Below are 26,951 nucleotides of genomic sequence, written 5' to 3'. Positions count from 1 at the left end.
GGGGAGCTACCTCAGCCCACTGCGGCTGTTGCTCACCGGGGCCAGAACGCCGCGCGCCTCCCGCCCGGCTGCACCAGCCCGCGGGGCCGGGCGTTCGGCGGCAGCACCAGCGGCGGCCTGCTGAGCGGCGGAGGGATCCCCGCCGGTGTGTGTGTGTACGCGCGCGTGTGAGAGAGCGCGGAGGGATACACACCCCCCATCCTGGTCGCCTCCCCGCCTCCTCCTCCACTGCCTCCCTGATATAGTGCGGCGCGGCGCGGCGCTTGCAGTCACTTGGCGAGCGGCGCTGCCCGGGCTGTGTGCGCGAGCGGGGAGCTGCAGCCAGAGCTGCGGCGGCGGCGGCGGCGGCGGCGGCGGCGGCTGGGTTTTCCTGTGCTCCGCACCTCCAACTTGGGAACTGTCCACCAGCGTGAGCTCCTGAACATGAGCCGCCTCTCCCTGTACCTGCTCGGATTGCTCCTCAGTAGCGGGCAAGGTAGGAGCGCGGCTTCCCTGCATCTCCTAGCTGCACACTGCGCCCTAATTACTGCCCCTAACAAGTCAGCCAAGCTCTCACCCCAAGGGGGTGGGGGTGGGGGGACTCTTAAAGCGCCCCACCCCCAAAGTTGTGTTTTGTTTCCCCTTTCAAAAACGTCTCCAAGAAACAAAACATGCCCAACGAAAGGAGCAGGAAAAAGCAGCTGGAAGATGCTCCCTGCACTTACCTGCTTTGCTCGGCAGCTGCCCGTTTAAGTGTCTTTTTAATTTGATTGCAATGATCAGTGTGGGGGGGCTGGTTTTGGGGGTTGGGAGTTGTGGGCTTTTCTGGCAAGAGTTGTGGCCAGCGGGGAGAAAGGCGTGCTTTAAAAGACAGGTCTGCTGGGCGGTGGGCCGCCAAGGTGGGCTTTATATTGAAGGAAAGGGGCTTTCCTGTCTCCCCCTCTGCCCCGTTGTCGGGGGGGAGTGAGGCTTGGAGTGTGTCTGTCGAGCTCCTTCTCCTTCTGCAAGCAGAACTCGCTGAGGGTGGGTGGAAAGTGCGAGCGACTTGGTGCGAGCAGGGAAGCGGGGTATTTTGGGCGGCGAGGCGTGAATGTGTAGCTGCTTCTCTGGCTCTAGATGTGGGATCCCCTCTGCCATGGAAATAAAGCTCGGGGAGAAGTGAACTCCACCTGTACGTACACGCGCTACAGCAGTTGGCTCTCCGAGCTCGATGTGGGGCTTTGCATAGCGTGAGCTTTGCGTTTCTTTCAGGATTTAGCCCGTTTGTCGGGAGGAGAAGGACCAAGGGTCTGCTGAGGAGTGGTTGTGCTTGTGCTCCTGACTCATGAACAGCTCCCCTTTGTGCAAGTCCATTGCACTCTTTCAAACTGTTCGGACAAGTTTCTGGCGTTCGCTTGAAATTGAACTAGGTTGCTCCCGCAGCCTCTTCCTTCCCTCGTCCCCCGGGCGGGGAGCTGAGCTGCCAGTTGCATCTGAACTCGCTGCACTGAACTGCAGGACCTAGGGAAAGCCCTGCGCGTCTGTGTGCCGCGTGCAATTCTTTTTCAGGAGGGAAGGGGGCGGGGGGGGGAGAGATGTAAGTTCCGCGGAGCCGCTGTTTGACTTGAAACCCGTTTCCCACGCCGCTGCTGTTCGGCCAGCAGGGGGTGGTAGAGCTCCATTCAGGTGCCTGCGCTTCCCGGTCTCGGGCTGCATTAGGGAACGAGAGTGCGAGCCTGTCTTCTATCATTCTTCAAGCACAGCTTGACATTTTGGATGTGAAGCCTTCATTTCCCTGCGCTCCCCCCTCCCCCTACACCCCGTCACTCCTCCCGAGCCAGAGGAGTTGAAGTGACACAATCAGCTGCAGATTAGCAACACGCGTACACAGCCTGGGGAGCGGTAGGGATCACAACTGCGGAGAGGTTTTTCTGTCCTCGCCTGTGAAGTGCCTGTGCGAACTGTTGCGCTTTTTTGAAAGGCGCTGGGACTGTAGAGCACTGCAAATCCCCACTTAATTGCAGTTAATGTTTCAAGCTCCCGGCACGTAGGATGTTTTGTTTGAGAAATGGTAGGTAGTAAAGAGCCCCCAGATGCTCTCGAGGTCTGCAGACACGCCTCCGTGCATTCACCGTCTAGGGGTGAGCTCTGGAGCGATGACAATTAACTGTTCAGTTATAGTCTGGAGGATTTTTACCATAGCCACACACTCGGGTGGAGGAAGCATCCCTCAGCATTTCCACTCACCCAGCCAAGTGTAGTGGGCAAATAGGTCGGGTTTGCAGTGCCTGGAAAAGGGAGAATGGAAGACAGCAAGTTTTTAAATTGTGCTTATTCTCTAGCTACACTTAGAAAGGGTTGCATAGCCTGGAATTTGTAGCACTGCAAATACCAGCAGTTGCAGAGTGGGCGTGAAATTTCCAAATATTAAGGGAAGCTGAATTAGAGTTTGAACAATGGCAAAGGAGAGAGGTCTGTGTCTGTATGCTTGTTACATATATAATATATCGAGTGGTACCATCAATAGGGAACCACTGTTTTGGTAGAGCACAGGAATTGTATTGGAAAATCAGGCAGAATGACGCTGACGGTAGATGTGGAAAGAACAAACAACCTTTATCGGCTGCAATAAATGGTGAATGGGAGTGAGAGAAGCATCTGTACAATGAAAATCTCTCTGGTCACGTTGCTATAGGAGAAAAAAATCAGGATTTCTGAAAAATAAACACTGTGTGTGAAAGGAATTTATAGATGAAAGTTTACTCAAAGGAAATGACAGAAACTGAAAGATTTCTTGAAATGCCTTTCACAATTCGCAAGGCTGCTCTGTACACATTTGCGATGTATCTTCCACTCAGTCTGATTATTAGTGAGTGCAGTAAAAAGCACATTCACATCACCAGCACAAGTATTAAAAAATACTAAATTATCTGCACATTATCTTTTTTTAATAGAGAAGGAGGATGAGTGGAAAAATAAGCCAGTCAATGATCACTGGGGTCATTTGCTTTAGAAATACTAAAAACCTAGGTTGAAGATTTATGTTTCCAGTAATATAGTTGCAATGGATTTTATGAAGCATGATTGAAGCTATTTCACTGGGAAGTGCTGTTAAGATTGGGGAAAGGAAATGATGATGTATTCCCTTTTTAAGCAGTCAAAACGTTTTGGAAAAAAAAGCAGCTAACTACAAGCAAATGACAGAAGTGAAAATCTGACTAATTTAAGTGCTTATCAATGTCATAATTAGCTAAGAAGGCCAAACACTCCCACTCCTTAATTTCATCACAGAGGGGAAAGTTCTTTTTCACTGGTTATGTTTTATGCTGAAAGTAGAAAAGGTATATTTTTGTAAGCTCTCATAGATGCTTAGATAATCCTTCCAGTGCAGAAACACCAACATTAAAATACAAATGGGAGGAAAAACAACCAAATCCAAAAATACCCCCAACAATACTAGGCTATAGATAAATGGATCTCTTATCTGCTGTGGAAATACAGGAACAAAATAGGGTTACTTAATCTTTCCTAATGATTAGGTATGCTGACTAATAATGAATGAAGCAGCTACCTTTCAAATTACTGGTATGGCTGGGAGATGCTTCCCTTGATTACTATCAAAATATTCCTTTCCTTTTATAAAACAGGAATACAAAAACCACTACAGTCAAATTTTAGTTATTTTAAACACAAGCATTCTGTGCTAAGATATGCATTTGTATGCTTATCAGAAAGTCATTCTCTGAGATTCCCTGTGTTTAAAGTCTTGTCCTTCCTTCATGTTATATGGGGAAGGACATGTTTTTAGTGTTCACCCCTGTGTTGCCTATGCAAATGTTAATCTGTCTGCTGCTGTGCTTCCTGTTAGCCACTTGCAGCGTTTCCTTCCAGGGAGTTCTCATAATGGCTTAGTGATCAATCAGGAACATGTCTCAAAATAGAAACCAGATGTGTCACCCAGTTGGTTTTTGGAATCTTCCCTCTGCTGCTTTTGACTGAGGATTGCAGGAATGAAATACTGTCTCTACTGAAGTCAGAGGGTGTTGTGCTGTTGACTTCAGTAGGACCAGGATTGTACCCCATGTCAACATCCCATTGGGTCAAGGTTTGGGATGCCTTCTGTTATCTTAAAATCTCCTTTGTCTAATAGTTGCATGAATATAAATCAACACCAGCAACAAAATAAAAATAAAATATACTCCAACTCTTCTAATTTCCTGCTGAAAGGAAGTTCACTGCCTACAATACAGAAAGTCTGGGAGTCTGCTGTTCACCAACTGTTTGAAGATTCCTAATTTGCGTGGATAACTGGAAACTACGACAGAGTGATTTTTTATTAAGGAAGGGGTCGTTTCAGGAGTATCACCTGAAAGTAGATGGCAAAGAAACTGCATGTTTCTTACAAACAACCCTCCCTTCCTCCCCCCCCGCCACCTCCCCATCCCCCCTGCCGCATTTGCAAGGTGGAGGCATATTTGTTATCTTGCAACAGTGCTCTGAAGTGGAAAAAATGCAGAAAACTCCCAGGAGCTTTTTTATAGAATAAAGCACTAGAGAGAATGCACTAATTCTTCCTAAGATCTTGAATTAATATTTTTGTTTATTTTTCTAGTGTGAGTTGTTTATTTACTATCACTTGTATTTTGTTTGAGTGTAAATTTAGAGAAAAGGCCAAATTATATATATCTTTCAAGATCAAATGTACTTCCCACTTAAAAAAAAACTTTGAAACACAAGCAGTATATTTATTTGCTTTTCTTTGACCTTTCCCCAGAAGTTTTCCAGCTCTAATGGTTGTATAGGATTTTCTTAAATTACTGGAGGATGTTTAATTTATCTGACACCACACATTCCCATTCCAAAAGGTCATTACTAAAATCAAAACTTTTTTAAATATGACTTATAATTTTGATTATATTACAGTTTGTGGCTAACTATGTTGTGCTATGTGCATTGTAAAGTATAGCATAAATTGACTTTATGCGCCAGTGTATACAGCCAAAGATACAATTTTCACTCAGTTATGAAATTCAAATAATCCTTTATTAATCTATTATCAGGTAATGGATATTAGGCAATGAAACTATTTCAAATTTCTTCAGGTAAGGTTCTAGTCCATCTAATCTTAAAAGGGTGGATTTACAGCATTAATTTATTTAATAAACTTGAGCCTCTGTAATTAATATTATAATATATTTTTGAACGGGATGCTTTCAGATGTAAGAGTGAATATTGAGAAACTAGCTTTTTTATCTTTCTTAGAGCTAGGGTCTGACTTCAATTACTCTGGTGTAAGTCCAAAATAACTCCACTGACTTCAAAACTTCATTAACTCTGGGGACCGTCTCTGGATTTTCACTAGAATCTGTACTAGTGCAATTAAAGTAATTCATAAGAGATCATTTATCAATTATAGCTATAGATACAATTCAAAACCCTTTTTACTGAAACTAATAAATATTCAAATAGATGAAATAATGTGGAAATTAACACTGTGACATTAAGTAAAGAAAAAAAATACCAAGCAAACATCATAGATGTTTTTATTTTTTGTTTGTAAAGTTTCTAATGTCTTGTAAAACAGAATCAATAACAAGTATATATAAACAGACAATATTATTTTATGTCCTTTGCTCCACAAGGTAAATAAACACATACTGTATTTTAAGCATGTGAGTAGTTCAACAGGTGAGTAGTTCTACTGAAGCACTTTGAGCCTGACTGATCTACAGCACTGAGTAGTCAATTTGGGCCTTTCCACTGATTTCATTAGGCTTTAGATCAGATCCTAGCACCTACACAAATACCTTTCTGATTTGAAGCCAAAAGGAACAGTTTGTATTTTCAGGAACTATAGATTGGGGACATAACACCTATTTCAATGTCTTTGTATGTGGTTTATGAAATATACTTTTTTTAAGGACTTAATTAACCAAACACTCATAGTGTTACACCTATGCTTCAGAATTTACAGCCTTAATGGCCTGGCACTGAAGCAGTGTCTTGAACTTCTGAATCTAAAGTAAGATCTACTGCACAGTGAGATTTGTGCACTGTAATTATTGATTTCTAGAGGGCTACTGGCACTGTATCCTGCTCATTTTACGGACATCATTATTTCCACTGACTTCAATGAAGCTATAGGTGTGAAGATAACAAAGAGGACTTGGCCTTCTAATAGAAAATATTGCAGTCTTGTCTTCAATGTCATTTATTTCATTCTTTCCATATGACTAATTTTGGGTTATCTGCAATTGCTGCACAAAATTCATAAATAAGATAGTGTAAAATATTTTGAATTATTCTTCCCTTGTTCTTTGTTTTTAGAATAGAAATATATTGTCTTTTGATTTCCTGTATGATTTAATTTGACTTGCTGAAAACATTTCAAATAGGATTAAGAGAGGAACTTTGTTCTGAATATACATGCTAAATAATGCATTGATCTTTCAGTAAGCCTGCAGCCAGATTAAAGGAAGACTGTGGTCTGGTCTGGTCAGCAATTCAACAGAAAACACCCAAGGAAAATCTGGATGTTACAGGAGTGATTTTGTTAATTCTGTGGTTCAGGCATAACTCCTTCCCAATCAGAGATGACAGTTGCCACCTTTTCGTGAGACATAAAAATAGGATTCTTGTGGTTTGTGGTCATCACTAGTGCCACAACACTTCTCTGGGAAAAAGAAAGGTCAGACTTTTCTCTTTGTGTCCTGGCTAAATTTGTGTGAGTTTTGCTTTGCTAAAATTCACTATGTAAATTCAGCTGGATAGACTATTTTTTTTCTTGTTTTAAACAGTTGTACAATGTTGCTGAGTAACTCCAACTACCAAAGGTAGATGCATTTCAGCAGTTTGTGAAGTGGCTCTTCAATGCTATGTCACTTGGAAATCTCTTTAGAATTTTGGGGTTGGCAAAACTGTACATAAATATAAGATATTAACAAAAATATATTGTTTCAGGTATGTGCAGTTCCCTTTTCAGTATTCAGATAGTTTCTAATCTATTAAGTTTACCCTGAATACTTTCACTGCAGCCTACTTTAAATGCCAGAAAGAATTGTGGTGTTTCTGTGTAGACTGAAATTCTTAAAGGAAACAGGAAGGGCACTGAGGTAGGCAGAATGATGGTGTCTTCAATGTTTTTTTCCAGATGAATGTTATTAGAATGTGTCATGGAATCTAGGGTGACACCAACGTACATGAGTGTTCTCTGTATTAAAATACCTTTTGGCTGTGTTCAGTCCTAGTGTAGACAGGTGCACGTTCATTAATTGCAGTGAACAGGGTTGATTTTGGCTTATGTTATTTAGAGGATTTTTCAACCTAAGTTGCAAATGTGGTATTTCAAATGCAAATTAGGTGTTTGGAAAAAGAGGGCTAGAGTAACGAGAAACAACAGCATTTCAACCATGGTGGTACACACTGTATTGCAGGTGTTTCCAAAGTACGTCCTGGATTCCACTTTAATAAATTACAGAGAGAAGTGGTTCTATCCTCTGCTTATGAATAACGCAAACTCTAGAACATTTCTTAAACTGTAACATAAATGGTATTATAATTTTTCTACTAAACAATGAAAGCAAATTAAAATATAAACAGACATTTGTTTCTGTTTTTGACATGCTGAAGGATTATTGGCAGAAGTAAAATTGTACTTACCATTTTTTGGAGTCCCTGAACATTCAGATATTGTCTATGAACTGGATGAGTATACCTATTAAGTGTATTTTAGGTTGATGCCCAGGGGTCTAATTCCACAACACTTTCTGTTTCATAAGTTTTGGACACAGAGATCATTTGGGAAGTGTCACCTTTTTTGAAACCACTTCACCATTCAACTCATGCTTCCTTAGACATATAGAATATAAAATCATTGTTAAATAGTTTTTATCCCCTGGTAAGTAACATTATTACAAGATTTCTTTTGCTCTAGTTTATGCTGTGTAGCAGACATAATAGCTGAGTACTGTATTAACTGTAGAACAAATTTTCCCTACTGGTACATATGTGTAGCGCATACCGAAGTTGCTGGGTGTTTGTATCTGCATATACATGTAGAAAATTTGAAGCCTGACTGTGCTGTTGGTGCTTAGGTAAGGACTTCAGTATTATAGACCTTTGGCTCTTAACGCTTCATGTTCCAATTGTAAAACACCTATATGTTTTCAACTCTGTAAATTGCCTTATATGATATATATGAAAGGAATTTCCTTTTAGAAAATTCAGCATTAAATTGATTTGCATAGAAACAAAATAATTGAAAATTATGAAGATGAAAGTCAATCATCAAGATGTCATTGTCTTGCAATGAGTCTGTATAAAATACTTTCACCTTTATGAACAAAAATCATTTTGTTCTTTTTAAATCCAGTCTTTCATGCTCAGCTTGGGTTTTAAAAGTGAAGCCGGTTTCTTTTCTTGATCAGGAAATGCAGTAATGCACGTACATACCCTGTATGTGCATAAAGTTGTCTGTGTGAGTACCCTGCTTTGAGATTTGAAATTCATATGGATATAGCGTTATCTGTGTGAGGATATCCTAATTTTTCTCATGTGGGTTACCTATCTCAGTTTTTTGGCTAAGATCAAGTGAATGTACTCTTTATTCATAACCATAATCATTTATTGATTGTTTAATGTGAGAAATTCTGCTGAAATAAATTTTGGGTGTGAACTTTAAATAATTGCAGGCACAGAACTCTAAGTTAAGACAATGGGAGTTTTGTTCTTAAGTGAAGCTTTGTAGAGTCAGATGTTGTTTCAATTGCAGCTTTCAGGAGCTATTCATAGCTGTGAATAATATGCATCATAATAGTCATGTTCTGCAAGCTTTGCTAAATAAACAGGCAGAAATCCCAAGTAAAGAATACAAGAACAGGATCAAACTGCAATCTTTATGGTGTTTAAGTATTAGTTCTATTCCTGCTTCTCAGGTGAGTAAGTGCCTGGAACATTAGTGTAAGTGCAAGTGTCTGGAACATTAGTGCTCTCTAATATAAGAAGAGCAAGTGACATGCTCATTATTCTTTTGGGATAAATCATTCTTGCTGATTTCAAAGAAGATGGATTGCTTGTGTATATAAAGTAAAATAGGTCTTGTAGGCATTATATGCAACTTTTGGAATAAATGAGAACATCTGACCTGTTTGTCTTTTAATCATGACATAGCTAACTTTTCATTGCCCAGGTCAAACCTTTGTAAAAGTAGAATACTTTTATACAAGAATTTACCTTTCAAGGCAAATGCATGGTGTGTGCAGGTCCCAGAAGTTTTATTGCCTCTTTTTTGTTTGGTTTATGGCTTTTGTGGCATCTGTCAAAATTGTCTTTAAGGCATTCTGTATTCAGATCATGTTGCTTCGTCATTGAAGCATTGTGGCTGAATGATTGCATGTTAAATGGATTTGTGCCAATTTATGTGCCAGGCATTGAATCCAACTCTTTCTTTGCACTTGGGTGAAATTCCTTTTATCTTCCCCTACCCGTCCATGAGTTTGTATTAGATTTCTGCAAATATTTTTACCATGTATCCTGTATATTTTTATGATGATTTTTTACAATTGTTTATTTTGCTTGTTGGACTTCTTTAGGGATGAAAGTTGTTACAGTTTTCCTAATTTCGTTGTTGAAGTAGTTCAGTTTTACCATTCAGAGCAAAATGAGATTGCATAAGTACTCTTTTTAGTGAGAGTGACTGTCCTGACTATAATTGCTGTGCCAAGAGTATTAGCTGGATATTCGTTTTGCTGGCATATTGATGATTTTAAAACTATTCTTAGTTATGTGATTTTTTATCTATTTTGTGTTGATTTTTCTGTCACACTTTCATACATATGAGTGTAAGAAAAGACCCCTGTGGGATCAGACCCAAGGAGCTTCTTGCTTTATTCTATTCACCCCTCCGAGGCCTCAGTTTTTCAACACTTTCCACTAGCTGGGAGGGTGGTTTCATTCTCATTCTGGTTTGTTATATGCTAACAATAGAGTGGATTGTAGAAAATGTTTTTCCTTTGACAACATTTGAATAAAACAAAACCAATTTTGTTCTTGTAGAAACAAATTGAATTTGTTTCAGGCATCACAAAACTGAAGACCCAGAATTTGGAGAGAGGGGAGAATAGGTGAACAGAAACCTAATATTTTATGGCAATCCAGACTTTTCTTTGTTTTGTCAAAATGACTGCATATCACCTGAAGTAGGGGCAATGTCCATCCTTGCTAATGGAAAGTAGAAGTGCTTCATGATGGGAGATGCAGGTTGGTGAAGGAGGTCAAAAACTACTGCAAAAACATGGTTGGTGGTGAACTTCATCACACTGATTCATCCCCAGGGAATAGAAGGAGCAGAAGGCTCTCAAGGTGCAAGCCCTGAGCATTGAAAATACTTTGTCTAAGTGTCAGGCAACGTAGCACGCACCCTCCCTCTCCTACAGGTGCAAATGTCGGGTTTTGTTAGGACCCTCTGTGGGCATTGCACTAGTGGTGCCTTTTCAGGGGTCTGGGAAAGAACCCTTTACCATATTGGCTTTGGTGAAGTGGGTTTTTTCACCTTGCTTCATTGTGCAATTTTGGGATGAACTTTTCTGGTGAGGCGAAAATGTGGCTAAGCTATCTGCCGCAACTCATTTTTTAAGTGTGGAGCACAGAGGTGCTGGAGCAAGGGTAGGGTTGTGTGGTGCTATTGCATCCCCTGGCTTGAAGTGGTTTCCATCACGCACAGGGCTTCCAGGTTGGTTCACAGTTCTCAATACTCCCATTGTAGAAAGTGTTTCAGTGTCTCTGCTGGGGCAGATATACATCAGGGGTAAGGCACTCACTGACCAGATAAATGTTATAGAAAAGGACTTAAAATGAGTTGGGTCCTGGTTAAGGAATGGAAGGGGTTAGAGTTCAGGGCTCCTATGATTAAGGCAGAGAGTCATTTTGAATAAACATGGAAATGCCTGCATCTCAAACTTTTATCTGCCAGTCCCAGATGCCTCATATTAAAGGTGAAGCCTTATTAAATCCATGTCACCTGTCTCCTGTCCTTTTGGTATAGCCTGGCAAAATCTGTTTTCTGTTTTTTGACTCATTTGAAGGGTTTCTTCCAGTTTTAATTAAAAAAATTGACCAGATCTAGAAAACAGGTAGTTCTTTAGTTCTTGCCAATTTATTATTATTTCTACAGTGTCTAGGAGCCCTAATCCTCAGTCATGACCCTATTGAACTAAGTACTATATAAACAGGAACAAAAAGACCATCTCTGCACCCAGGTTACCATTTCTCATCTTCCTTTAGTACAGCATTGTGAACCCTAACTTTCTGGAAAGGAAAAATGTACATGTACCCTTCACTTTTTATGAGATCTCACCTTCTGCTTTAGAGTTAGAAAATCATCAGGCCCTCTTCTATTTTTTTGTTTGTAATGTGGATTCATACCTATCTACATAACTTAAAAGAAGGGATTATTTAGCCATTTGATACTTTTGGTTTTGAAAGGGGACTGTTTCCTTCCTTATACCCATTCTGGTCTTGTTCAGGTTAGATAGGGGTGTTCTTTTTCTGTCTGTATTCTTAAAAGGAAAATACATTATGGTGCTATCATTTTACAGATAAACCTTATTCAAAGCGTCTTCCATTTCATACTGAACCTTAATTCTGCTCCATCACAGCTTGAATGCACTATTTTCAGATTCTGAATGTCGATGGGTCCAATCCTGAAGGGTGCTGAGTACACTCCATACACATCAAACAGAAGAGGATTTGACAGTGCTGAAAATCTCTAGCGGTTGCTCAGACACTGAAATGAGTGAGCTGCAGGTTTGGTGATCTAACACCAGACAGTATTAACCAGGAGGCTTGGACATCTATAGAGTGGTGTCCTGTTTCTAGTAATAAAACAACATTGGAAAAGCTGAGAGTGAATAATGAATTTTAGAACCTCATCTGTGACTATTTAATCTGAAATTCAGCAGCTCATGAAAGAAATGTGAGGAGAGCTCAAGACACAGCTAGTGAAATCTTAGCATCCCTGAAGACGTGAAGAGGTCTGCCAGAAAAGGGACACATCAAGCTTGGAAGACAAATTGTTATTCTTACCATATTTGTACAGTTCACTTGTACTTTGAGCACTTAGTGTTTTTACATTGTGGTTCTAAAAGATTGAAGTGTTAATACTGGAAATTCATCCTTAACTTCATATTTGGTATGCAAGATTCACCTTTTGTACTTAACTGAGAGTTGTTTTTGTCATAAGATCTTCTCTCCATTACAGACTGAACAGAAATCAATAGGCCTATTTTCTGGAGACGGAGTGAACACTAGTAATATATAATTTTTGTGATGTCAGTCTTTTTTCCATATGTCTGTTGTTTGTCTGTAGTAAAACATCCCAAAAATCATCTCAGATGAGAGACTGTCAAATATTTATAAGAGCTGCAGCTTCATGGCATTTCTCAAAGTCTAAATTGGTGTCTGAAATACATGTTCTGTATCTGAAGTTCACGTTCCTTTTACAGCATTATTATGCAGTGCTTTTTTTCCCCCTTCTTCTTCTTCTTCTTACGAAAAAGAGGAGCCAGTACTCAGCAGGCTCCCCCCAGCCAGTTCCGTAGCTGGGGCTGCCAAGGTGCTGACAAATACTGGCACCAGAAAAGCACTGTCATTATGTATCTCTGCAGATATATATTGATGTTCCCAAATTCTCAGTGCTTTGTTTTCATTACATCATGTTTACCTAGTTAAAGGAGCAACTTTTTTTAACATTCTAATTTACTAAATTCACTGAAACGTACTGCCAGGGAACATGTAAAACCCCACATATGGCCATTTAACTCTGTGGATGTAAGTCATCAAGGTAAAGAATCACCATACCAGGGAAAATGAACACATAAATGCTCAGTAATTCCTAGCAAGACTGCAGAGCAAAAAAACAAACAAAAAACTTACCTCATCTTGAGTCTCATTTATAACTTATTAAAGAGAGCAAGACATTGTAAAATAAATATTTCTGTAATTTTTTATTTTTTGTCGTGATAAATAATCCCTTTGTCATGTACTTATTTCATTATAAATATGTCTTTTTATGCACTAATGTCTCTGATAAAGTATCAACAGAATAGAAATAGTTAACTTGCTCAAAGATTCACTCAGTTGACAGTGAGCTTTGCCCTATATTCATTTGACACAATTCTCTTCCAGTTGTGCTCCCATTCACTGACAGGATACACTGTGACTGCATTATTTAAGCTCAATTTTTCTTCAGTATTATTTTCTTTGTAAAAGGGGCAAATCATGGTGTCCAAAGCAACTCACCTTTTAGATTTGATGGGCTGTTTGTTGTTACAGTAAACCTTAGTGATCCAGAAGCACGAATGGCACCAAAACAACTGATTAAACTGAGAAATTAAGTGCTTCATCTGTTGGCAATAAATACAGTGAAAAAATAAAACACATTTTTCTGCAGTACAGAAAAAATATAAAAGTCTCTTTGAAAGTAATATTCCTCCTATTTTTAATGCATGGATGTTGAGCTTCTGTAATCAGTCATAAGTGACGTCTTTGTTCTTGTTAATCTTAGGCAAGTTTCCAAAGACTAAGCAACAACGAATTCTTTTCTTTCTTCTTACTGCTAAAAGTACTGACTCAAGATCAGTATTTCAGTGTGGAGGTGTAGGGAACTTTAATTGCTGCTCTGAAAAGTTGTACCTCTACCATAGATAAATAAAATAGTACATTTTCTGGGCCTGTCTATCCAGTGTTGCACATGAGGACTAGAATTATAGGTCTTAGGTATGATCTCCATTATCATATAGTGTCTGAGTGTCTTGCCATCTTTAACATATTTATTGACACAGCCTCTGCGAGGCAGGGAGATGGGAACTGAGGCACAGAGAAATAAGTGACTTATCTGAGATCATACAAGAGATCTTTGACAGAAAAGGGATTTTAACCCAGGTCTCTCAAGTCCTAAACTAGTACCCCAACCACAAGGCAATCTTTAAAAGTAGTAATTGCAGTGCCAGCCAGTCTGGACTCCCGCAAATGCTAAATGACTACTCTTTTTATTGGTGCTTGTTGTGGGGTTGGTAAACCCCCTCACTGTGGAAGTGGAGTAAGAGTGTGGTTGCCCTGTTGTGTTAATTTGGTTGTGCGGTCCAGTGGCTGACCCCACCAGGGATCCACTCATCTGTACAAAAGCCTGGCAAAATGGCCAGAGTCTGTGGGGCTCCCATTAGCTGTAGAGGAATGTGGCCGAAGGGCTAAAGTCCATAGAAGAGGGTTAGGTGGGCCACCCTCCTCAAAGTGGGGGCAGCTGGGTAGGTGACCCTGGGCCCTCTCTGTTCTACCAGGTCCCAACCCATCTCCCTGCGAGTGGAAATGAGGTTTACCACAAAGTTGATGGGCAGTCTGCTGACAACACACAGACTGCTGCAAGGAGAATGGCTAGTCCCTCTCTGGGATGCTTCTTACCTTGATCGTGTTGCTGAAGTCAAGGTGCCTTTGGGGTCTTGGCCTGCTTCAGTTGGGTGACTGCAGTCTCCTTAAAGCATCTGATTGTGCCTGCCTGGACCTTTGGTCCAGGTACCTGGCTGTTCCTTAGATGGAGCTGGCAAGATGGATCTTTCCTTGTCAGCAGTCACCCCCGACTGAGCAGGGCTGTTCCATTTTGTATTGCAGCAGCAGTTGCAGCCTGGTTGATGGGGCATAAGGAGGGGTGGCTCAAGTTGCTAAGAGCTACCCAGTGTGAGGCTAGTACAATCCATCAACATGTTACTTGGTGTATGACATTTATCTGAGACTGTCCACCTGATACTACTAACTAATGTAAAATATATTTATTTACTTTATGGTAGAGTCAAGAAACTTCAGCTGAAATTGCTGGCCATTGTTATAGGTGTATCCCACATACCTACTTTGCACTGAACAAGAACTTCTTGAGAGAGAGAGAACCTATCTTGTAGAGCTTACCATCTAAATAAACATAATACATAAAGGGTGGGAGCAAGGATATATTACTCCCCCCATTTCACTAATGAAAAATCAAACAAAGTAAAGTAAGTGCTTACCCAATGTTACAGAAGAAGCCCATGACAAAGCCAGTATTTTAATGCAGGCTTTCTGATCTGCACTGTAGTGTCTCAACTACAACATCAAGCTACCTCTGTTATATGATAAGGCATGGTGGCAACATAGGAAATAAAGAAGTTTAGTGTACTGATCTCACTCCTTCAGTCTCTAAGCGCAAAGTGTATCCTCCACCTCCTCAGCCTCCAACCTTACATGACATAATTGGGACCACTTCTTTCAGTGATTCAGCACACGTCCTGGGACTTAAGTAGGGACCCACCTCGAAGCTAAATATCTCCTACCATTGCAGAATACCCAGCGAAGACCATGGCAGTTTTATGATCTGCCCTGCCCCACTGAATGATTTTTTTTCCAGTGCAGCTACTCTAGAGTTGCCAACCTTGCCATTTTCACCAGGAGTCTCTTGGAATGAGGCTCTACCTCCCAGAGGCTACTGAAAGCAAATTGGGAGTATTTAGGCAACTTAAAGTCTAGTGGTGCAGCAGGGCTAAGGCAGACTTCCTATCTGTCTTGGTTCTGCACTGCTTTCCAAAGCAGCAGACATATTCCTGCAGCATTGGGGAGGGGTTCAAAGCAGAGGGCACAGACTGTTCCCACCCCAAGCACTGACTCCACAGCTTGCATTGCCCAGGTGTAGGGAGTGCAAGGAGCCTCCTGTACATTGCAGGGGCTGCAAGGATGTTCCAGCTGCTCCTGGGAGTAGTGCATGTGTCAGGGCCAGCAGAGAGCCCTCCTTATCTCCACAGCATGACCAACCAGGAGCCGCCTGAGGTAAGCACCCTCTGCGCAGAGCCAGCACTCCACATACTCTGAACCCCGTCACAGCCTTGAGCTACTCCTGCACTGAAACCCCCTTCAAGAGCCTGCACCCCAAACTCTGCTTGCACCCAAGCCTCTGCCAGAGCCTTAGTCTGGAGACCCCTCCAACATTCCAAACTCCTCAGCTCCAGCCCATAGCCCACACTGCAACCCCCATCCAAGCCTGGTGAAAGTGAGTGAAGGTGGCGGGGGAAAATGAGTGAGTGATGCAGAGAAGGGAGATGGAGTGAAGGGGGCAGGGCCTTCGGGAAGTGGGACTTTAGGGAAAGGTCTTGGTAAGGGGTAGGGCAAGGGTGTCTGAGTTTGTTTGATTAGACAGGTGGCAACCCTAAGTCACACCCAGGGCTGCTGTTGACCCTATATATGTGTATTGATGTCTGACTACGTGCCACCCCTACATTAGTGGAAAAAAATGAAGCACAGGGCAAAGTGTGTATCTGTTATATTCTGAAATGTATCCTCTTGAGTCTGTTCTGAGTAGTTATTGATTTAAAAAAAAAAAACTAAGCAAACATCCTCTGTGCTCGGAAATTTAGGAAAAATTGCCAGAGTTTATGTAAGACCTTGATATAAATGTTACTTTCTACACTCTGCTCAGTACTCTGGCTCTGTAGCAGTAATTAACATAAAATATGATACAGTCAAGATTGTTTTTCATAGTTTTGAACTAATCGCTCATGGGTTATCTCTTTGAAGGATGAAAATGAATTCTGTCTCCTTACCAAATTGTTTTCCCTCTGTGGGAAAACAGACAATTTTGTTATTCAAGGTTGGTCCTGAGTTTTGAACTGTTAATGTTTTTATCATTTTTTTGGAGTAGGTTATATGGGAGAAAAAGAAGTCATGCTTTGAGCCTACCCATACTGGTTATATCTCTCCAGGGCTAGCCTTTGGGAAAATGACAACCTGTGTGAACTTTCTTTTGTTCCCTCTAATTCCTGCTCCACGAGTAGTGGGTGGCTGTTTAGGGGGAGTGAGGGTAGCACTGTACGAGTCATGAAGCTGGGAGAACAGAGAGGCAACATATCTGGGTGCCTGCCTCCCAGCTGGCCTTAGCTCTTCTGCAGCATGGTGTTCCCCCAACGCCTGCACCCTGTGTACAGATATCTCTCTAATAATCCTCATTATTAAAGTTGCTGGACTAGGTGTTAGTGTTTTGGTCCCTACTCTATGCTGATATTTTTTTTTTAAATCGGTCATTTTGGAGCCACTTTTAAACTATGGACTAGTCTTTATTTCAAACAAGGATGATCGTGCATGGCCGTCTTTTTGTTTTGTCTTGAAGCCTATGGATTTTCTTCCTAAAAATTACATATGTAAATGCCAGATTTTATTATAACCATGTTGGTTCAATAATTAAACAAACAATAAAGGCATAAAAAATTTGATAAAAAATCAAGGAAATATTGAAATATTGAAAGTTGCTAAATAAGAAAGCGAAATTGATAGGAAATACTTATAAAAGAAAGCATGTGGGGAGTAACCTTGTGCATACCACCAAATAGTCAATATTTGTCTACTAAAGCTGAGTTACATTCCAAGTAGATGCTCTGATCCACATTTTATGATACAGGGAAAGCTGTGGAATATCAGTTATAGCATATATTTTCCAAAATATCTCCTTAAACAAAGGAGATGCAGGAGAAATCAAAGAGAAAATGGATGTGCTCTGTTCATAGCTATATTCACATGAATACTGCACATCCACTGCAACAACCGGAGAAGCTCTGTAAATATCAGTATTACCTGTTTCAAGATAGGTCTTGGACGTAGAAGAGGAATTATGCAGGAGCAAGAGGTAGATAGCCATTGAGGTTAATTCTGAGGCCCCATGCCAAGATAGTTTTCAGACAAGTCTGTACTGAATAATAGGTAGGTTTGACATGACTAGCAGAAGCTCCAGGGTACAGCTTTGCTTCTGGAGCACATATGTGGTCCATGCTTACAACCAGGGATATTTGAAGGTAACAACCCTGCCTTCTTGTTCTGGCAATCACTAGCTTCACAAACTCATGACATAGAGCCCAGAAAAGTTATTCACCTATATTTCAGTGCTGTATGGAATTAGCCATTTAACAATGATCATAAATATATTACTTATGTAGCAACTTTCAGCTGAGCATTGCAACATCATGGCCACGTCTACACGTGCACGCTACTTCGAAGTAGCGGCGCCAACTTCGAAATAGCGCCCGTCACGGCTACACGTGTTGCGCGCTATTTTGAAGTTGAAATCGACATTAGGCAGCGAGACGTCGCAGTCGCTAACCCCATGAGGGGATGGGAATAGCGCCCTACTTCGAAGTTGAACGTCGAAGTAGGGCACGTGTAGCCGATCCGCGTCCCGCAACATCGAAATAGTGGGGTCCGCCATGGCAGCCATCAGCTGAGGGGTTGAGAGACGCTCTCTCTCCAGCCCCTGCGGGGCTCTATGGTCACCGTGTGCAGCAGCCCTTAGCCCAGGGTTTCTGGCTGCTGCTGCGGCAGCTGGGGATCCATGCTGCATGCACAGGTTCTGCAACCAGTTGTCGGCTCTGTGGATCTTGTGTTGTTTAGTGCAACTGCATCTGGGAGGGGCCCTTTAAGGGAGCGGCTTGCTGTTGAGTCTGCCCTGTGGCCCTGGCTGCAGCTGTTCCTGGTACCCTTATTCCGATGTGTGGCACTTTGGTGTGTAGACGTTTCCTCGCAGCGCCTATTTTGATGTGGTGCTGCCCAACGTCGAAGTTGAACGTCGACGTTGCCAGCCCTGGAGGACGTGTAGACGTTATTCATCGAAATAGCCTATTTCGATGTCACTACATCGAAATAAGCTATTTCGATGTAGCGTGCACATGTAGACGTAGCCAAAAAGTGCTGATTTATGTTTCTTGGTTAGACAAGCTGCAGAGAAAGAAGATGTTCCACCTTAATGGAGGTAGCTGGAGACATAATGGGTGACAGCTTGACTCCACTGATGTTGTCACGGAAACTCCCAATGACTTCAATGAGACAGGGATTTCACTAGTGGATTCTGGCTGCATCTACACTAGCAAGTTCTTTTGAAAGATTTTTCAAAAGGAGGGGGCTCTTTGAAAAGATCCTGCAGCGTGTCTACACACAAAAGTGTTATTTCAAAATTAAATAGGAAGAAGAGGGTGTTCCTGTTGAATTGCTCTTCCTTTCCCATTTCAGGAAGAATGCCGTCTTTCAAAAGCTTCTTTCAAAAGAAAATGTGTGTAGATGCTCCACACGGCCCTTCTTTCGAAAGAGCCATCCTCATGGCACCTGCTTTTTTTTTTTTTTTTGATCCCTGGATTGCTCTTTTTTGAAAGAGCAGGGCCTGTGTGAACGCTCTCTTTTGAAAGAGCAGATCACTCTTTTGATCCACTTTTCTGTGTGTAGACACACTCTTTTGAAGAAGCTCTTTCCAGAAGAGATCTTCTGGAAGAGCTTCTTTAGAAAGATCTCTGTATTGTAGATGTCGCCTCTGTGTTTTGAAGAGAGCATGTTGGGAAGTGCTCCTTGCTAGAGCCTTGCTAGTGCCCCCACCACAGTCCTATTTCCCTGTCTTTGTCCTATACAGAGGCACTAGAGCTTTCAGAAGTAATACCAGTTGCTTCTGTCATGTACTGTATAGTACTAGGAAGCAAAGAGACTGTATCTCTTCTCCTCTCCTCCTCCACACCCCATTGCGCACTGGGTCAGAATAACTCCCTGCCTCTATGGTGTTATGCAGACATAATCTCTCTCTCCCTTCTAAATTGAAAGGTTACTCTTGACATTGTTTGTTTTCCACATGAATAATATGATTTCACAGAGAAGTAGTAAGACTTGACCATGGTTACAAAGTGATCTAGAGGCACAGCCAGGTACAACACTTACATAGGGTGTGTCCTTAGGTCCCAAAGCCTGATAGATAGTACAGTGATCTCCAAAGATGCAATCCTGACATTTGGAAAGATTTTTAACTTTCACACTACATTTGGAAGTCTTTAAGCTTTGCAGTTACACGTTCCATCATCCTCTGCACCATAGCCAGAACCTGAGGGTTTCATGAGGTGTGTAAGGGAATGGAGGTAAGGAGCAGTAGTTAGCTTTGTATAGCGAGTGAACGTTTTCTGCAGGTGAGAGAAATCTGAGTAAAATTATGGTAATCTTTGTTCTGTTTGAACTTAAATACAGTTATTTCAGGTTGAGTAGGACTGGCTGAATGAGCACAGCACTATTTGTTTTACACACTATGATTTGTCACATGCAGTATATGTATATCTGTATTCTCTACTCTTAATTAACTTTTCTAGACCAAATCTGTGACTTTGGCAAGGTGGATTTCTTTTTTAATCTCCAGCCTTTAATGCAATCCTGTGAAAAAGATCCTTTCTGAGTACAGCTTCTTCATTGTCATGTTGTTAGTGTGCGTTTATGACCAGAATGCAAAGTAGTTTTAATCCATACATCCCTTTTTCTGTACTGGGATAAATGCCAAATCTAAGTCAGTGATTAACTTTTGAATGTCAGCTGTAAAAAATACAGTTCAGTGTAACTTGACCAGTTAACTAGTTAGGACAATTGAACTGTTTCCATGAAGGTTATATTTTGGACACGCAGAAATGTTCAACCTCTTTAACATCTTGAAAGAGAGGGAGAGAGAGAGGGTGGGAATGAAGGAAAATTCAATTTGTAGAATTTCTTAAGATTGATTTTAAGGAACAGCTTAGGTTAATTCTCAAATTATAGCACGCTGAATTGCTGACTGATAAAAACAACACATAAAATTGTAGTAGCTTTCAGGTACTCTTTAAGAATGTGTATTGCATGATTATTCCACTGCTTCTGTGTTCTTGTAAAAGGGGAAGAAAACAAAAAATACTTCATTTCCCTCTGCTTTGCCACATGCCTGGCTGGAATGATTAGCGTAACAGTATCTAAGACTCTAGACAGAAAAAAAATATTGTAATAATAGACAAATACTTAAAATTTTGTCAGAAATAGCTGATTAAGCAGCAGCTTTCAATCTAAGATAAAATATGTGATCCTATTAGATGGCCTGAATAATACACATAATTTATTCAAATTATTGATACATTTTCTGTTTGCAAATAGTCGTACACGTTAACTTTTAATCATGTACTTTTTAGTCATAATTAACTCGTTATTTCTTCAAAAACAAGTTTGAGTTCACTTATGACGTGAAGAATTTGTATTTCCAATGTTTAATGCATTCATAAGTTAAATGATTTTCTCTTTTAGATATCATGACATGCAAAGAAACAGCCCAAATTATGAATTTTATGATGAAATATAAGTCACAAAACACTTAAGGTGAATATTCTACCTTGAGATTGTAAAATGCAGTTTTGTGAATTTTCTTGCTGGCCGGATCACTTTTGTGGTGGAACGCTCTGGTGCAGCATTCCAGCACCTCTGCTAAAATAAATCAGTGTTGTAAGTAGCTGGGGCTGTTGTTGGGGCTCTGCACTCCAGCCAGCTACCAGCCACATGGAGCTGCCCCCCCTCCCCCCAAAAAAAAACCTGGGAGTGAGTACCAGCACCTCTTTTTTTAGAGTTAAAAATTGCTGTTTACTGGTAAAGCACAAACTCTGGAATAATAGTAAGTGGACACAAAATGATCATTGTAAGTAAATTCATTGTAAATGGTGTCATTTTTAGACCCTTAGTTTGTCTTTGTCACACTAATGTCAGGTGCTAGAATTCTCTGCAGAGATGAAGAATTATTTGTGCTGATTCACTCTGGTGTTAGATTAGCTGATCCCTATTCATTTCAATCTGGGAGCAATAAAGGTTTGAGCATCAGGAAGCGGAAGCCCTGCAAAGAAAATGTGTAGGGAATGGGCAAAGGAGGAAGCTGATTCTGACGTGAAGTGTGTGAGTCAACCATGAAAAGGAAACTCTAGGGGAGGGGTAAATTTGAACTATAGGTTGTATATGTAAACTGTGTTTGGGTCAGAGTAGGAAATCCCCTTTTTACAATTATGAATGCTGATGAAAATTTATTTTTTAATTCTGGATAAAACGGATGGAAATTTCCAGTGTTTTCTCAGGTCTCCTTTAAGAAACTTAAGGCTGTCACTCCGGGTATGGTTTCCCAAACTGGGGGGTGTGAAGAAATTCTGGCGGGGGGTGAGGCAACCCAGCCCCCTCCCCCCCGCCTGTCATTCCCTGCACCTGAAGAGAAAGCCTTTGCTTCCAGCTCTCACCCCCTGCTATTTTTGGTGTGTGACCTGGCATAGCTGCTATAAAAAGCAGGCAGCCGGCGAAGACCCATATGGAGCTAGCTGTGTCCTGCAAAGGGGAGTGAGTGGGCTGAGGGGGATGGGGTTAGATGGAGGGTTGGGGATGCCTGGCTCAGGGGAGGGGGATGGGGTGAGAGTGGGGAGCTGGTGGTGCCTGCCTTGGGAGATGGGAAGGAGCACAGAAAGGGTAGCTTGCAGGCTTGGGTGGCCGGCTTGCAGGGTTCATGGGGTTTGGGCCGCTGGCCCCGGTATCACAGGGCTCAGGAGGCTCAGGCTGGCAGGTGGGCAGCTGGCCCTGGCTGCATAGGGCTCAGGTGGAAGGCTGGCCTCCTCAGTGCAGGGCCCCAGCAGCTGGCAAATGGGTGGGTGGGTGGGCAGCAGGCCCCAGCAGCACGGGGCTCGGTTGGCTCAGACAGGCGGCTCTGCAGTGCAGGGCTCAGGTTGGTGGGCAGCTGGCGTGGGCAGCTCTGGCAGCTGGCACAGGGCTCAGGCAGCTGGCGCTGCACTAGGTACCCACAAGGGGCCAAGAAAAACTATTTGTAATTATTTTTAATTTTAAACAAGATTTTTATATCAAGTTTTTGTGTTTATTTAAAATTAAGAATTGATTTTTTTTAAAGTTGGGGTTGGATGATAAAGAAAAGATGGGGGGGTGTGAGGATTTCTCAAAAATCAGAAGTAGGGGCCATGATGCTGAAAAATTTGGGAACCACTGACTTAGAACAAAATGTTTATCTTTATGCAAACCCAGAGGCAACAGGCTATTATGCATATGCAATAACTGGAGAAATGGAACGCTCTCATTCAGTTGGCAAGTTTTGGATCATCACTATAGTTACATTGTGGTCATCAATGTAACATATTTGTAATCATGATACATAATCGAAACGGATTTTGAAAAATGGATTTATATGGACATGGTCCTATCCATTCCTCACCTCTCTCTCTCACCTCTTGTCTCACGCACCCTAGGTTGGGACTGTTTAAAGTCACCCTTTGTCCAAAGTTTCCAAACCATAGTATTTGGGGTATCAAAGTATTTCACTGTAATGGATTTAGAAAGTGCAATTATTGCAGTGTTTTACACATTACTTTAATGTTCAGCAAGCACTCAGGTAAGAGTCATTTTTGTCAGAAGAAAAGGAACATCCATTTTCTCCACTTTTTACATTTCTAAATGCTTAAAATGTAACGTAGGCTATGTCTACACTAGCCAAAAACTTCAAAATGACCATGCAAATGGCCATTTTGAAGTTTACTAATGAAGCGCTGAAATACATATTCAGTGCCTCATTTGCATGTGGGCAGCTGCGGCACTTCGAAATTGACGCGGCTTGCCGCCGCATGGCTCGTCTAGACAGGGCTCCCTTTGAGAAGGACCCCAGCTACTTCGAAGTCCCCTTATTCCTATGAGCAGATGGGAATAAGGGGACTTCGAAGTAGCCGGGGTCCTTTCGAAAAGAAGCCCAATCTGGACGAGCCGTGTGGCGGCGAGCCACATCAATTTCGAAGTGCCGCGGCCGCCCGCGTGCTAATGAGGCGCTGAATATGTATTTCAGCACTTCATTAGTAAACTTCGAAATGGCCATTTGCATAGTTTCTCATAGTTACTCTCATATTAATACTAATCAACTCATCATGATGGTTTCTGTGGGCAGGTCTGCAAAGCAAAATAATTTCAAAAATAACAGTTGCTGTTCTGTAATAACTATGCTAACATCTACACAACACAACCACTATTTCAAAATGATTATCAAATTGTGGTTAGCTTATTTTGAAATTGGTAAACCTACATTAGTGAATACTTTCCAAATTTTGGGCCCTCTTTAGAAAGAGAGGGTGGAATGTCTACACACACACACAGTGCAATCTTTCAAAAGAAAAATTGAAGAAATGTGCCCCAGCTTTCAAATTTGCCCTTCCTAACTGAAAATCGGAAAAGCCCCCCTTTTTGAAGGGCTCTTTCAAAAGAAAATGTGTGTAGATGCTCTGTGACCTGCTCTTTCGAAAGTCTGGCTGTGCCGTGATGCTGGCCAGCTACAAGGTGGAGACATGCTGCCCAGTGCCTGTGGGGCTCTGTGGTCTGTGCGTGCAGCAGCCCTTAAAGCCGCATGGATCTAGAAACCCTGTGGTAGGAAGGTGAGAGTGTGCAGGCAGCTGCTATTGCATGTGCTGCCCCAAACACCCCAGAGAGACCCCCAGCATCTCCTGGAACACCATGGCCAGCAGCCAGGCACACAAGGAACCCCAGGGCCCACCCATTCCCCTGAGTGTGCCCAGGGCTCACAAGGGTCCAGGCAGCCTGGCAAGAAGTGAGCCCTCTCCTATACCGAGTATGAGCTCGGAGAACTCCTGGGCCTGTGGCAGGAGGAGGAGGTCCTCGGGGAAAATCAGGACAAAGCAGAGGAATATGGCCACTTTTGCTTGTCTGGCCAACAGCCTGTCCTCCCCAGGCCACCCTGTCTGCACTCCTGACCAGGTCAGGAGTAAGATTAAGGACCTGTAGCAGGGATATTCCTGGGCCGGGGCAGTGCCCACATCCTACCCCTTTAACAAGGAGCTGTGGATCCTCCTTGGGCCCAGGGATACCACCTGATGTCCTGGGCATTGCTGCCAAGGAGCCCCACCCTGGGGACGATGAGAAGCTGGAACCAGTGGCCAGACCCAACAGTGCTGGGACCAGAGACAGAGACACCTCCAGAGCGGTCCAGTGACGAGGGTGAGCTGGTCATCGACCTCCCCTCCTGCTCCTCCAGCCATTCCTCTGCCAGCCGGGCAGCCCATGACCTCAGTGGTCGACCCTCTGGTAAGTAACTGACAGGGCGCATACCCTGGATCACAGGATCAGGGCTCCATATCCACCAGAGGACCCTCCACACCCACTGTGAACCCTGGCCGGCCACAGCCTAGCTGGATGTAGCCCTAAGGATAGTGTAATGGCTGCCAGTGGCACTCAGCACCAGCTCCCATGGAGAGGGGAATGGGGTGGGCAGACTGGGCAGCCCCACCACCAGCACCAGGTTGTCTGTGCTCCAGGATGGGCCAGAGGCAGAGCGCGGAGGACATCTGCCTCACCACCTCTGTCTGGCACCAGGCTGAAGTTATGGAGCAGCGCTTCTGCCCAGAGGAGGCCGAAGTGACCTGGTGATGGGGACCCTGAGGGATGTGATGGGCACCTTCAGGGAGCTCCTGTCCTAGCTGCCCCCTCCTGCTGCCCCTGCCCCCCCACTTAATCCCCTGAGGAAGGCCCCGTGGAGGCCAAGCCCCCTACCTAAGCAGACCCTCAGCCCTACCTCCGCACCTCATCCCAGCCTCACTGATGACCCCGAACTGGGGGAGGCTGGGAATCTGGTGGCCAGCATGGCTCAAGGCCTTCCACCCCTACCCTTCAATAAGGCCCGCCCCCCACCATGAGGTGCACCCATGTCTCCTGCCCTAATGTAAATAATTTTCCTCCCTTCCCCATGTGTATATATAGCTTTATGGTTCCAGTCTATGTTGTTAATAATTGCACAGTTTAGTTAAACAATATATATTTGATTCTTCCCATGTCCCCTGTGTGGTGTGTGCTTGGAGGCGGGGGGATGGTGGAGGGGAGTGTGTTAAGGGAGGTGGCAATAGGGGTGTGTGAAGAGGGACGGGCGAAGGGGAGTGTTGAGGAACCTGCTGGTGGTGGCCGGGGTGATGATCAGTAGGGCCCCTGAGCAAAGTGCTCACAGAGGGCCTCCCATACACAGACCCTGTCCCAATGGGCCTAGTGGCTGGGGTGGGGACTGGCTGTTGGCAGCCTGGCCTGGACTCGGCTGCCCACACCTGGATGATAGCCTCCCCCTTACTCTCACTCTCCATGTCTCCACAATATTGTAGAGACTGCAGCAGGCACCCACCTTCAAGTGCTCCAGGAGACAGTGCCACAAGCCCTTCAACTGCCCAAATATGTGGTCCACCATGTTTTGCACGTGGTTTATCAGAGAGTTGAAGCGCTCCTGGCTGGGGTTGGGTTGGAATGTATAGGGCCGCATGAGCCAGACCTGGGAGGGATAGGCAGCATCTGCTACCATGCATAGGGGCAATGTAGTGTCCCTGAGCAGTGCCTTCCTCTGAGGGATGTAAGTCCCTGCCTCCATGGAACAGCCCAGCACAGAATTATGAAACACCTGGGCATTGTGGGTGTGGCCAGGCCAGCCCACTTAAATGTCTTGGAACCAGCCCCTGTTCTCCAGCAGGGCCTGGAGCTCCACAGAGTGGTACCCCTCTGTTTATATAGTGGCCCCCACTGTGTTTCAGGGCACCAACACAGTTCAGGAACCTGAGCGCTGTGAAGCTGGTGATGGCTGCATCCAGGTCCCCCACAAGGATCACCCTGTTCAGGAGCATAGTGTTCATGGCTTGAGCCACCTGCATCAGATGGAGGACATATGCACCCATGAAGGCATGAAGGGAGGACCAGGTGCCCCTCCCTCCAGGCCCCTGGTCCCCTATGGGCCCCCTTTCCTGGGATCCCCCTCCCCCAGTAGGCATGTGGCCCGAGCTTGCCTCACCTACATGATGGTGGCCCCTGACTGTAGCCTGGCCCACACCAAACTGGTGGCCCATGGAGCAGTAGCTATCTGGGGTGGCCAGTTTCTAGACCACTATCGCAACCCTTCTTTTGATGAGGAGGGCGTGCCACATCCATGTGTGCTGATGCCACAACGCAGGGGCTAGCCACTGGCAGAGCTCCAGGAATGTCTGTCTCTGAATCCTAAAATTCTGGAGCCACCTCTCATTTTCCCATTCCCCCATCACTAGGAGCTACTAGGGTAGCTCCAGAGTCAGAGGAGAAGCTGGTGGGGTACCAGAGGAGTTGCAGGTCCAGGGGTTCCACGG

General features: G+C 43.3%; 1 protein-coding gene across 1 annotated transcript in view; it reads left to right on the top strand.

Annotated features, from left to right (window-relative positions):
* The first annotated feature begins 296 nt into the window (after window positions 1–296).
* Window positions 297–26,951, top strand: part of NCAM2 (neural cell adhesion molecule 2) — a 591,660-nt gene continuing 565,005 nt past the window's right edge. The window contains exon 1 of the mRNA XM_074983463.1: window positions 297–475. Coding sequence (XP_074839564.1) covers window positions 424–475 — 52 coding nt within the window. The 5' untranslated portion in view covers window positions 297–423. The remainder of the gene's footprint in view (window positions 476–26,951) is intronic.

The sequence above is a fragment of the Carettochelys insculpta genome, chromosome 1 (genome assembly GCF_033958435.1).
Source record: "Carettochelys insculpta isolate YL-2023 chromosome 1, ASM3395843v1, whole genome shotgun sequence".
NCBI lineage: Eukaryota > Metazoa > Chordata > Testudines > Carettochelyidae > Carettochelys > Carettochelys insculpta.
The sequence above is the reverse complement of the archived record's forward strand: the minus strand, read 5'-3'. Positions and strand labels throughout refer to the sequence as shown.